Source organism: Cebus imitator, unplaced genomic scaffold, assembly GCF_001604975.1.
Source record: "Cebus imitator isolate Cc_AM_T3 unplaced genomic scaffold, Cebus_imitator-1.0 Scaffold58, whole genome shotgun sequence".
Lineage (NCBI taxonomy): Eukaryota > Metazoa > Chordata > Mammalia > Primates > Cebidae > Cebus > Cebus imitator.
Window position 1 is genome coordinate 348659 of NW_016107373.1, and position 12708 is coordinate 361366.

At 54.2% G+C, this 12708-nt stretch overlaps 1 protein-coding gene across 2 annotated transcripts in view; it reads left to right on the forward strand.

Moving 5' to 3' along the window:
* The first annotated feature begins 4667 nt into the window (after window positions 1-4667).
* Window positions 4668-12708, forward strand: part of SPI1 (Spi-1 proto-oncogene) — a 22353-nt gene continuing 14312 nt past the window's right edge. The window contains exons 1-2 of one of the 2 annotated variants that reach the window (XM_017529214.2): window positions 4668-4932; window positions 7422-7521. In XM_017529214.2, coding sequence (XP_017384703.1) covers window positions 4888-4932; window positions 7422-7521 — 145 coding nt within the window. In that variant the 5' untranslated portion in view covers window positions 4668-4887. The remainder of the gene's footprint in view (window positions 4933-7421; window positions 7522-12708) is intronic. The other variant, XM_017529216.2, reaches the window with a different exon arrangement.

Consider the following 12708-nt stretch of genomic DNA (forward strand, 5'->3'; position numbering starts at 1 on the left):
GGTGTACTTTGGGAGGTGGAGGAGTGGGAAGAGGATTTGGGAGAACACTCTAGCATTGCTCAGAAGGCAGAGGGCATTCCTCCTATTTCCAGAGGTTATTAGCCCTGGATTTTTTTTTTTTTTTTTTCTGAGACAGTTTCGCTCTTGTTGCCCAGGTTGGAGTGCAATGGTGCATTCTCGGCTCACCGCAACCTCTGCCTCCCGGGTTCAATCAATTCTCCTGCCTCAGTCTCCCTAGTAGCTGGGATTACAAGCATGGGCCACTATTTTGTAATTTTAGTAGAGACGGGGTTTCTCTGTGTTGGTCAGGCTGGTCTCGAACTCCCGACCTCAGGTGATCCACCGGCCTCGACCTCCCAGAGTGCTGGGATTACAGGCATGAGCCACCATGCCCGGTCAAGCCCTGGATCTCTTTTATGGACTTCCTCATCCAGGATCCTTGGGCTTGGCCATATTTGAGACAATGGGACATCTTCCTTCTCCTGGAGCCCCTTGAATCTTAGGCTTCGGGAGCACACAGCCTACCTGGTTTCTTGGCTGCACCGCAAGGAGAGCCCTGTACTCCCTGCTTACAACTAGCAAAGGCTCCATAGCCATTCCTGTATACGACTCAGGCTCCCTGGCTTGGCACTCAAGGCTCTTTGGCTTCCTGTGCTGCTTTGCTTCTAGCTGCAAGGATGGTGGCTCCATGTTTTCCTGTTCTTTTCCTTTGTTTAAGTTGATTCTCTGCCAGACATACCTTCCCCCTGCATGCTTCCCCAAGCCATCCTATCTGGGAGCCTGACCCAATCAGTTGTTCCCAAATGCACCTTTGAGACCAAACATACCTGGCACCTCCTCTCTCGCCTCCCTCACATGACCCTCTGTGGGCCTGTAAACTGCTGGAGGCTCTGAGCATGCCTCATTCATGTCTGCCCCCTTACTAGACCCAGACCATGGAAGACACTCAATAAAAAGTGAGTGATTAAATGACAGCCTCTATGGAAAAGAGTATGGAGATTTCTCAAAGAACTAAACAGAACTACCATTTGGTCAGGTGCTGTGGCTCACATCTATAATCCCAACATTTGGGGAGGCTGAGGCAGGCGGATTGCTTGAGCCCAGGAGTTCAATACCAGCCTGGACAACATGGTGAAACCCTATCTGTACAAAAAATACAGAAAATTAGCTGGGACTATAGGAGGCACACATCCGTAGTCCCAGATACTCAGGAGGCTGAGGTGGGAGGATCGCTTGAGCCTGGGAGGTCCCGGCTGCCGTAAGATCACGCCATTGTACTCCAGCCTGGGTGATAGAGCGACATTCTGTCTCAAAAGAAAAAGAACTGGCTGGGCGAGGTGGTTCACGTCTAATCCCAGCACTTTGGGAGACTGAGGTGGGTGGATCACCTAAGGTAAGGAGTTCAAGGCCAGCTCGGCCAACATGGTGAAACCCCATCTCTACTAAAAATACAATAATTGGCTGGGTGTGGTGGCAGCCACCTGTAATCCCAGCTACTCGGGAGGCTGAGGCAGAAGAATCGCTTGAACCTGGAGGCAGAGTGAGCTGAGATGGCACCACTGCACTCCAGCCTGGGCCATGACTGCGAAACTCGGTCTCAAAAAAAAGAGAAAAGAAGAAAGAAAAAGAACTGTCATTTGATCCAGCAACCCCACTACTGAGTATCTAACTGCAGGAATAACTGTATCAAAAAATACCTGCACTTGTGTGTTTATCACAGCACTATTCACAATAGCAAAGATACCAAATCAACCTGTGTCCATCAACAGACGACTGAATAAATAAAATGTTATATCACATATATATAATGAAATACTATTCAGCCATAAAAAAGAATGAAATTATGTCTTTGCAGCAACATGGGTGGAATTGGAGGCCATTGTCATAAGTGAAACAACTCAGAAACAAAGCCAAACACTGCCTGTTCTCATTTATAAGTAGGAGCTAAATAATGTGCACACGTGGTGGAATGACAGACGCTGGAGACTTGGAAGGTGGGAGAGTGGGAGCCACAGTGAGGGATGGGACATTACTTAAAGGGTACAATGTACATTATTCAAGTGGTGATAAACTAAAAGGCCAGACTTCACTATTATGCAGTATATCCACAGAACAAAACTGCACGTGTACCCCTTAAATATATGCAAAAAAGTGATGAAATGAATGAATAAAGAAACATATAAACAAACCAAAGCAAGACAGTAACACACACAAGAATGAATGAATGAATGAATGAATGAACACATCAAGCAGGGCCTAGATCTTGCAGAGTGGATAACCCTGCACCCCGCTGCATCCAGTTAGCTGGGGCTTGGCCTTCTTGATGGAGAAGTGGGAGCGAGGATGGAACTGATGCCAAGCCAGCCTGTCTTTCCCCTCCTTTTGGGTAGAGGCCTTGGCCGGATTCCTAAGGAGCCCTGAAGACCTGTGGTCTGGGGCCTTTGGAGAGTCGCAAGTGCAGATAGAAAAGGTCAGCGAAGGTGGAAGTCAAGTTAGATCTAACGGTGAGCCCAGGGCTGTGAAACTCTGGTGTTTGCTGCTAATGAAAAAACACGTGAGGCCTGGGAATCCACTGGCAAAGACGCAGGCCTGTCTTAGTAGAGTGGGAACATAAAGCAAGGGGTTAGATTATACAGGGGAGGACACTAAATGCTCAAAAGTTCCTTCCCAGCAGAGGGGACTCACCAGAGATCACTGGGACAGAAAATGCCTCTACTCATCCCTCCAACTTCCAGAAAAGATCAGGAGCTCTCTGAAGGCAGGGGTCTTATACAATATCTTTTTGTTTTCCTAGTGCTCAGTTTAGAGCCTGGAACTCAACATTGGGAAGATGCATGGGTGGATGGATGAGTGAATAGTCAGATAGATGAATGAGTGGCTGGATGGACAGGTGGATGAATGGATAGATGGATGGTTAGGTAAGTGGATGGGTGGATTGGTGGATGGCTGGATGGGTGGATGGGTGCATGAGTGGATGCATAGGTGGATGAGTGGATGAGTGAATGGGTAGATGGCTGGAATGTGGATAGGTAGATCAATAAATGGGTAGATGTGTGGATGAGTGGATGGATGGATGGATGGATAGGTGGGTGGATGGATGAGTGGAGGGATGGATAGTGGATAAGTGGATGAGTAGATAAGTTTATGGGTGGATTGGTGGATGGCTGGATGGGTGAATGAGTGGGTGGATGGGTAGGTGGAGGAGTGGATGGGTGAATGGGGAGATGGCTGGATTGGTGGATAGGTAGATAAGTGAATAGACAGATGGGTGGATAGGTGGATGAATGGATGAGTGGATGAATAGATAGATGTTTAATGGATGGGTTGACAGACAGATGAGTGGAGGGATAGATGGGTGGATGGGTGGATGAGTGGATGGATGGATAGGTGGATGAATGGANTGAGTGGAGGGATGGATAGTGGATAAGTGGATGAGTAGATAAGTTTATGGGTGGATTGGTGGATGGCTGGATGGGTGAATGAGTGGGTGGATGGGGTGATAGGTGAATGGATGGACGAATGAATAGATGGGTGGAAGGGTAGGTGGGTGGATGGGTGGATGGATGAGTGGACTGGTGGATGGATGGATGGGTGGATGAATGAAGGGGTAGATGTTTAATGGATGGGTTGACAGACAGATGAGTGGAGGGATAGATGGGTGGATGGGTGGATGAGTGGATGGATGGATAGGTGGATGAATGGATGAGCAGATTCATAGATGGATAAACAGATGGAATTGTGAACTGATGGAATGATAGCCGTTGGATGGGCTGATTAATGGACATGCAGATGACTAGATAGACAAGTAGAGAAACAGATGGGTGAGTGGATGAATTGAATGACAGATGAACAAATAAACGGACAGTTGGATAAATGGACAAATAGGTGAATGCATGGTGGGCTTAATGAATGGATAGCTGGATGGACAAATAGACAAATAGATGCATGGGGAAACAGATGAATGGGTGGGTAGACAAGAAAGGTCTGTAAACTAAGAAGACTAGATTGATATTTAGGCATCGGCAAGGGGTGGGGAAACTGAGAAACCTGGGCTGGAAACAGAGCCCTAGGGATTTGAACACAGCTGTAGTACTCAAGAAGCTGGGAAGGGAGGGTGTGAGAACCCAGGACCCTCTTCTGGTGGAAGGGAAGCCCATGTGAACAGACTCAGAGGGAAGGAGGAAAGCTGCACTAGCTGGAGACCCTAGCCCGGAGCCCAGCCTCAGCCTAGGGACAGCCTAGGCAGTGGGGGTGCAGGGCCACAGGAAGAGCCAGGCCTGATAGCCTGCTAGGTCAGAGCCCTCATCCAGCAAGGCTGACCTCAGAAAGTGGAGGTCCCAAGAGACCACCCCTTCCAGCTCCGACCCCAACGAGGTGACTGTTGGCTGCATAGGGATCTCAGGAGAAGCAGGCGTTTGTTGGGTTAGAGCAAAAGCCTCCCAGTGGTGTGGCGGAGCTGCCCGTTCTCCCTCCCATCCTCCCTCCCCAGCCTAGCCTCCAAAGTCACCCCTCTCAGTCTCAGCTTCCGCTGGGCAGGGGGCCTGGACCCTATGGCCTCCCAGGCCAGCCCTTAGAGCACCACCTGCCCCAGCCGGCCAGAGACTTCCTGTATGTAGCGCAAGAGATTTATGCAAACGGGTTGGGGCGGTGATGTCACCCCAAGGGGACTATCTCCCAGCGGCAGGCCGTCGATAAAATCAGGAACTTGTGCTGGCCCTGCAATGTCAAGGGAGGGGGCTCACCCAGGGCTCCTGTAGCTCAGGGGGCAGGCCTGAGCCCTGCACCCGCCCCACGGCCGTCCAGCCCCCGACGGGGCACCCCATCCTGAGGGGCTCTGCGCTGGCCCCCACCGAGGCAGGGGATCTGACTGACTCGGAGCCCGGCTGGATGTTACAGGCGTGCAAAATGGAAGGGTTTCCCCTCGTCCCCCCTGTGAGTACCGGGACTCCTCTACCAGCCCAGCCCGTGGCCCTCGGACGCCTGCCTGCCTGCTCACGAACCTGCCAGCCCACCCGCTGCCCTCCTGGCTTGCTATCTGTGGGAAGTCAGGGTTTCCTCCCTGGAGCTCCTGGCCTGAGACCCAGCGAAGGGGCCATTGGCTTCCTCGGAGCATGCCCTGGCGGGCTGAGGCCGGGCCACGGTGGGGCTGTGATCGGTGGGGCCTGAACAGTTATTTATAGACAGGGCTTGGGTGGCAGGCGGAGGCCGGGGCTCCTGGGGAGGGTGCTGGGCTGAGGATGGTGAGGGCGGCAGCAGAGAGGTACAGGAGGGAGATGGGGAGACTGGCTATGGGGAGGCCGGTCCCCTGGACAGGAAGGGGTGAAGGCAGCAGGCAGTAGTCTTGGCCATGGCCTTGGGGCTCCTGGCGACCGAGGCTGATGGAACTCTGGGTCTCCAACGCCCAGTCTGGGGCCTGGCACAGAGGAGATGATTGTTGACCAAAAGGTCTGGGCCATGGGCCATGGGGGGCCACAGGAGGCAGGGGCTGGTGCTAGGAAGGAGCCCGGAGTGGAGCTGAGATGGTACAGTTAGTGTCAGCCCCAGGGCTGGAGTTCAGGGAGAGGCACGGCAAGGGACAGGGACGGGGCTGGGACAAGGCCGGGACAGATTGACGCTGGGTAGGACCTGGGGTGAGCATGGGACTACAGTTAGAATGGGGGCTGAGGCTGGGACAAGGACAGGGACTGGGTCTTGGGGGTGAAGAAGCGGGAGCCCCAGGGGAACCTGAGAAGATCGCCACTGCTCCTCACTCTCAGTGACAGTTGCAGCCTGAGGCAGGTGTCAGACCAGGGTCCCTCTGAGAGGACCCTTCTCCCTTTTCCTACCCCATGTCCTCTCAGGGGTGGGGAGGCTTGAGGGGAGCCAGGAAGGGCTTGGCAGGCTGCCCCCTGACTCCACGTCCCTGGCCTACAGGCAGCTCCCTTCCCCCACTGTGCGCTGGCTCAGAGCCACCCCAGGAGGCTGGGAGGCACCCCAGGTCTGACATCACCCCAACCAGACCAGAGCCGGCCTGACATCCTGCACAGGCTGCGCTGCCTGGAAACCCAGAGGGGCAGGCTGTGTCTCGGACTCCCGGCCTCCTCACTCGGCCAGCCAGCCCACTGGCGTCCACACTGTTACCCCTTCCCACCTGGGACCACGAAGGGGGTGGCGCAGGCAGAGGGGGACGGAGGTTGTCTCAGGAAGACCCAATTCTGCGTCAAGAAAGCCGCAGGCCCACTGTCTCTGACCCCTGACCTCTCGATGCTGAGTTCCAGGTGGAGCTGGAGGGGAGGCAGAGCTTCCAGGGCTGCCCCTAGGTTCCCCAGCCCTCTCTGCAGCTCCAGGGTTACTCTGAGTGTCTCTTGGTAGGGTGGGCTCCCAAGGCTGCCCCGGCTCCCTAAGCCCAGCCCTGAGGGCCACAGTGACTGTTGTGCAATCCCAGGGCACACGCCGCGGGGGCGGGGAGGCCTGATGACTGTTGGGAAGGCTCCGGGTGTGCACGGCCCTGTGTCTGTGCCAGTCGGGGGAGGAGGACAGGGAGGAGGGGGAAAGGAGGGGGGAAGAGGAGGAGGAAAGAAGGCGGACAGGGAGGAGGGGGAGGAAAATGAGGACAGAGGGGAGTAAGGAGGGGGAGAAGGAAGCAGAGGAAGCAGAGGGTGGGTGAGGAGGGAAGGAGGGGATAGGGAGGACTCAGGAGAGAGAGTGAGGGGATCAAGGCCCTCCATGTGCTTGGCCCCCAAGCCTGCCAGGATGACCCCGCACCAGCCATCAGTGTGGATGTCACTGTGGCGCCGCTCGTGCCCAGGCTGTGTGGGGGGCACAGGCCGTAAGAGCAGGGCTGGGCAGGCAAGTGTGTGCGGGTGAGTGTGGGGGCGGACTGTGAGCGGCTCTGGGGTGTGAGTGTGCGTGTTGCTGGCTAGAACGTGGTGTCGTGCAAGTGTCAATCAAGGCAACTGTGCGTGTGCCCACGAGCTGAGTGTACCAAGTCTCCGTGAGGTGGGTGACCTCTGAGTGGGCATGAAGATGTGTGTGTGCGGGACAGTGTGTGTGAGCCTGAGAGTGAGTCCGTGTGTGGGACTGTGTGAGGCGGTCACAGGGATCTTGTGGACCTGTGCATCAGTGTGACCAGGAGAGGTGTGTGGGATGAGGATGAGGGCACATGGGAGTGAGTGTGTGTGAGCGGGAGGAGCTATGGGGAGTAGTCCAGCCGGGGGGACCCTAGTCCTCCTGACCTCTGGCCTCCAAGGTCCCTGTCACCCCTTTTCAGGCCTCCCGCGTCCCCTGCCCCACTCTCTGTCCCAGTTCCAGGCAGAGGGAGGGCTGTAGGTCCAACGCAGCCACTGAGCCAGAGAAGGTGGTGGGGACCCAGTGTGCTGGGGTGCTTCAGGCCTGGCTGGGGTCCCCCACCATGGGGCAGGCTCTGACGCCTCCTCTCTCAGCAGCCATCAGAAGACCTGGTGCCCTACGACACGGATCTGTACCCACGCCAAACGCATGAGTATTACCCCTATCTCAGCAGTGATGGGGAGAGCCACAGCGGTGAGTGCCCAGCCTGCCCATCCCCCACCCCCCCACCCAGCCTGGGCTCCTGGGGTCTGGAGAGAGAAAAAGAAGAAATGATTCCCAGGACTGCTTTGGAATTCTGAGAATTAGGTCACGTTAGCTCTCTGGGGGAGCGAACTGCAGCATCGCCATGCACTCCCACACTTGAGCCTCCATTATTGAGCCTGTGCGGGTGTCAAGGCGCAGGGTTTGAGTCTTCTACGGTTATCTTCTGGCTCTGCCCTTGAGGTCTTGTTTATAAACAAGGAAACAGGCTTAGGGTACTAGGAGATTTGTACCAGGTCACATGGCTGCTGGGTGGAACCCAGGTCCATCCGCTCCGGTCCTGTGCTCTTTCTTCCGCCCCTGCCTAACTACCCACCTCTTCTTCTCTGTTCTCGTCACTCTCTTTGTCCCAAACTCCCCGTCGACGCATCCACACTCTCTGCCGTGTGTGGTTAGCAGGGTTTCCCAACCGTGGCACTGCTGACATTTTGGGTGGGATGACTCCGGGGTGGACTGTCCTGGGTACCATAGGAAGCTTAGTGGCATCCTTGCTTCTACCCACCACACGCCAGGGGCACGGCCAATCATGACAACCAAAAATGTCTCTATCCATTGCCAGATCCCCCCAGGGAGGCAAAATCACCCCGAGTTGGGAGCTGCTGGGCCAAAGGAAACCCTATAGGGACCGCTTGTTGAGCGAGGCCGAGGGCCCCAGTTTGCTGAGGTGGGAGGAAGAGGCCTGGGCCAGGGGTTCCTTCTGGCTGTCCAGTCCTACTGGATCTGACTGTCCATCCCAAGGCCCAGCCTCCATCCTGGAGCAAATTCAGGGGATGGGAGAGAGGCATTAGGTGCCTGGGGCATGAGCAGGGGCTGTGAGAGGTCGCCCGAAGTGGATCTTGGCTTATCGGACATCCCTGACCCAAATCGAGGCGGCCCAGTCAGTGGGTGAGTTGGGGGATTCCTCAGGGCGTCTGGGACCTGGGCAGACCAGCGACTGGGGTGTCTGCACCCCAGATGGCAGAGGCCCACAGCCGAGGAAGGTGTCACTCCTGAAGGCCACCCCTGTGGCCGGTCATGCCTGAAGCTCTGTTCTGCAGATGCGCCTGTGGCGTCTGAACCTGATGGGCTCAGCTAGGGATCCACGTGTGCCTGGCCACAGTTAGGGCCCTCCCAAGCGGAGGCCAAGCTTGGAGAGCAGCTTCATCGGGAACTCAGGCTGGAGGCCGCATCCCGGGAGCAGGCGGTGGATATGCCTCCAGGTCACAGCGGGGCTTGCATCTTTTAGAATCTTTAGGGTTAGAAAGCCTTAAAAATATCCTTTTTCATTCCTTCAAGCTTATATGTGATTACGTAAGAAACACATCCTCTCTGTGGAAAACCCAGGCAATGTAGAGGGAAAGTCCCCCTCCTCCATTTCCACCCTAGCTCTCCCCACCAGGGTGAAGAGCCAGGTCTGGGGGACCCAGAGACCGCACACCCACCTTCCCACTAAGCAGTTCCAGGACCCCAGGAGGTCCCGCTGGGCCCCAGGACGGGCGCCCCCTGGTGGCCCGGGTCCCCACAAACAGTGCTGCTGGGCCTCCTCCATTGAGGACTCGTTCTCCCTGGCCCAATCCCCATTCTGTTCACCAGGCTTGGGTGCATTTCCTTTGACCCTTTTGCAGCCTCAGTTTTCCTTCCGGTAACATGAGGGCACTGCCCACATAGCTGGAAACCAGTGAGGCTTGGGGCTGGGCCTGATGGAGTGAGCACTTTAGAGAAAGCATGTGTTTTCCTGGCTCAGGGGCCAAGCAGGTTCCTTACATCTGGGGTGGGGCTCTAGGAATGACTCCTGATTGGATGCATGGGCACCCTGTTTTGGTCACAAACCCCCAGTTCCTCCAGAGCCTCCACCAGTGTTCCCAGGCATCCTCGGCCCTGCCCCTGGCCCGCTGTGAATTGTTGCCAATCAGGGCATCTGGGCTGTCCTTTTCTTTTTTTTTTTTTTTTAAGACTCAGTCTTGCTCCTGTCCATCAGGCTGGAGTGCAATGGCACAATCTCAGCTCACTGCAACCTCCACCTCCGGGGTTCAAGTGATTCTCCTGCTTCAGCCTCCTGAGTAGCTGGGATTATAGATGCCCGACACAAAGCCTGGCTAATTTTTGTGTTTTTAGTAGAGACGGGGATTCGCCGTGTTGGCCAGGCTGGTCTCGAACTTCTGACCTCAGGTGATCCACCCGCCTCGCTCGGCCTCCCAGAGTGTTGGGATTGCAGGCGGGAGCCACTATGCCCGGGCTTCTTTTTGAGACAGTCTTGCTCTGTTGCCCAGGCTGGAGCGCAATGGCACAATCTCAGCTCACTGCAACCTCTGCCTCCCGGGTTCAAGTGCGTCTCTTGCCTCAACGTGCCAAACAGCTAGGATTACAGGCACATACCACCATGCCCAGGGCTAATTTTTGTATTTTTAGTAGAGATGGGGTTTCACCATGTTGGCCAGGCTGCTGTCAAACTCCTGACCTCAAGTGATCCACTTGCCTCACCTCCTAAAGTGCTGGGATTACAGGTGTTAGCCACCGTGTCCAGCCTGGGCTGTCCCTTTCTATATCCACTGGAATGGGTATTGTCTGAAGACTCAATAATAGAGACCCCCACAGACTTCCATCAATTCCTGCATGTCCTCTTTGTCCACATTTTTAGCTTCCAAAGCGTAGTGACAAAGCTTTGGCCCAGCCCTGGCTTACCAGCTGTGAAACTTGGGGCAAGTAACATAACCTCTTTGCGCCCCCGTTGTCCCATTTATAAAACTGCAAGGATAAAAAGACTTACTTCCTAGAGCTGTGATGATTCAGTGAGGTAACACATGTAATCTGTGAGACAGGGTAATGTGCAGAGGACGAGGCCCATGCTACCTTCACTGCATCCCCCCAAGGCAGGAGGGACAAAGCAGCTGGGGAGTAGGAGAAGCACGGAGGGCTCTGTGAGAGACCAACTGGGTCATTTTCCACTGACCCAGGAGACAGCCAACCTGCCACCCACCCCCACATCCATGCACTCACCCTCCCATCCACCCACCTGCTCGTCCATCTTGCCAGCCACTTCCCATCTGATCCACTTATCCTCCCTTGTCCATCAAATGGTCTCTGAGTATATGCCATGTACCAGACATTGCTGTAGGCTCTGGGGGGTCCATGATGAGCACCCCGACAAGGCTACTGCTCTCACAGAGCCCACCCTCCAGCGAGGGAACGGGGATATAAACAATCAGACAAGCAGACCATTTTCCGTAGATGTAATATGGAGTGTCTACACCGGGGGCTGCTTTCATTTGAGTGGCCCGGAAAGGCCTTTGAGGAGGTGGCAGCTGAGCTAAGAGAAGGAACTCGTAATTCACATGTGACCCCAGGTAGGGGAGAGATACTCAAGGTAAAGGGAACAGAAAGTGCAAAAGTACAGGGGACCCTGGCGGAGGACCAGAGAGGCCAGTGGGCACAGGGCAGGGGATAGACCAAAGGGGTCAGCTGCTCACACAGGCTCACAAGCCATGGCAGGAGTTTGGATTTTATCACACACACAATGGGAAGCCACTAGGGGTTCTGAGAAGGGAAATGACATGATCATGATCTAAATAACCTTTCATGTATGTGTGTGTGCTGACAGTTTAAAATACAATCTTTATTTATTTATTTATTTATTTATTTATTTTGAGAAGGAGTTTTGCTCTTGTTGCCCAGGCTGGAGTGCAGTGGTATGATCCTGGCTCACTGCAACCTCCACCTCCCAGGTTCAAGCGATTCTCCTGCCTCGGCCTTCCAAGTAGCTGGGATTATAGGTGTGCACCATCATGCCCAGCTAATTTTGTATTTTTTAGTAGAGATGGGGTTTCACCATGTTGACCAGGCTGGTCTTGAACTCTTGACCTCAGGTGATCTTCCCACCTCGGTTTCCCATTCCCAAAGTACTGGAATTACAGGCATGAGCCACTAGACTTGGACTTTTTTTTTTGGAGATAGGGCCTCGCTCTATCACCAGGTTGGAGTGCAGAGGCATGAGCATAGCTCACTGCAGGCTTGACCTCCCAGGCTCAGGTGATTCTCCCACCTCAGCCTCCGGAGTCACTGGGACTACAGGTGCCTGCCACCATGCCCGGCTAATTTTTGTATATTTTGTAGAGATGGGGTTTCACCATGTTGCTGAGGCTGGTCTCAAACTCCTAGGCTCAAGTGATCCACCCCCTTCGGCCTCCCAAAGTGCTAGGATTACAGGTGTGAACCAGCACCTGACCAAAATATTCTAATTTTTATTTTTATATATTTTTGAGGTTTTATTTTTATTTATTTTTTGAGCTGGAGTCTCCCTCTTTCACCAGGCTGGAGCACAGTGGCACAATCTCAGCTCACTGCAACCTCCACCTCCTGGGTTCAAGCTGTTCTACTGCCTCAGCCTCCCAAATAGCTGGGATTACAGGCACGTGCCACCACGTCCAGCTAAATTTTGTATTTTATTTTTATTTTTTGAGACAGAGTTTCACTCTTTCACCTAGGCTGGAGTGAAGTGGCATGATCTTGGCTCACTGCAACCTCCACCCCCTGGGTTCCAGTGATTATCCTGCCTCAGACTTCTGAGTAGCTGGGATTATAGGTGCCTGCCACCATGCCCAGTTAATTTTTTTATTTTTAGTAGAGATAGGGTTTTGCCATTTTGGCCAGGTTGGTCTTGAACTCCTGACCTCAGGTGATCCACCCCCTCAGTCTCCCAAAGTGCTGGGATTACAGGTGTGAGCCACCATGCCCAGCCTTTTTTTTTTTTTTGACAGAGTCTCATTGGGGCACCGTGGCTCACACTCATAATCCCAGCACTTTGGGACCCTGAGATGGGTGAACACTTGAGGTCAAGAGTTTGAGACCTGCCTGGCCAACATGATGAAGTCCCATCTCTACTAAAATACAAAAATTAGGCTGGGCACAGTGGCTCGCGCCTATAATCCTAACACTTTGGGAGGCTGAGGCGAGTAGATCACCTGAGGTCAGGAGTTAGAGAACAACCTGGCCAACATGATGAAAGTGGTCTCTGCTAAAAATACAAAAATTAGGCCGGGCGCGGTGGCTCAAGCCTGTAATCCCAGCACTTTGGGAGGCCGAGGCGGGTGGATCACGAGGTCAAGAGATCGAGACCATCCTGGTCAACATGGTGAAACCCCA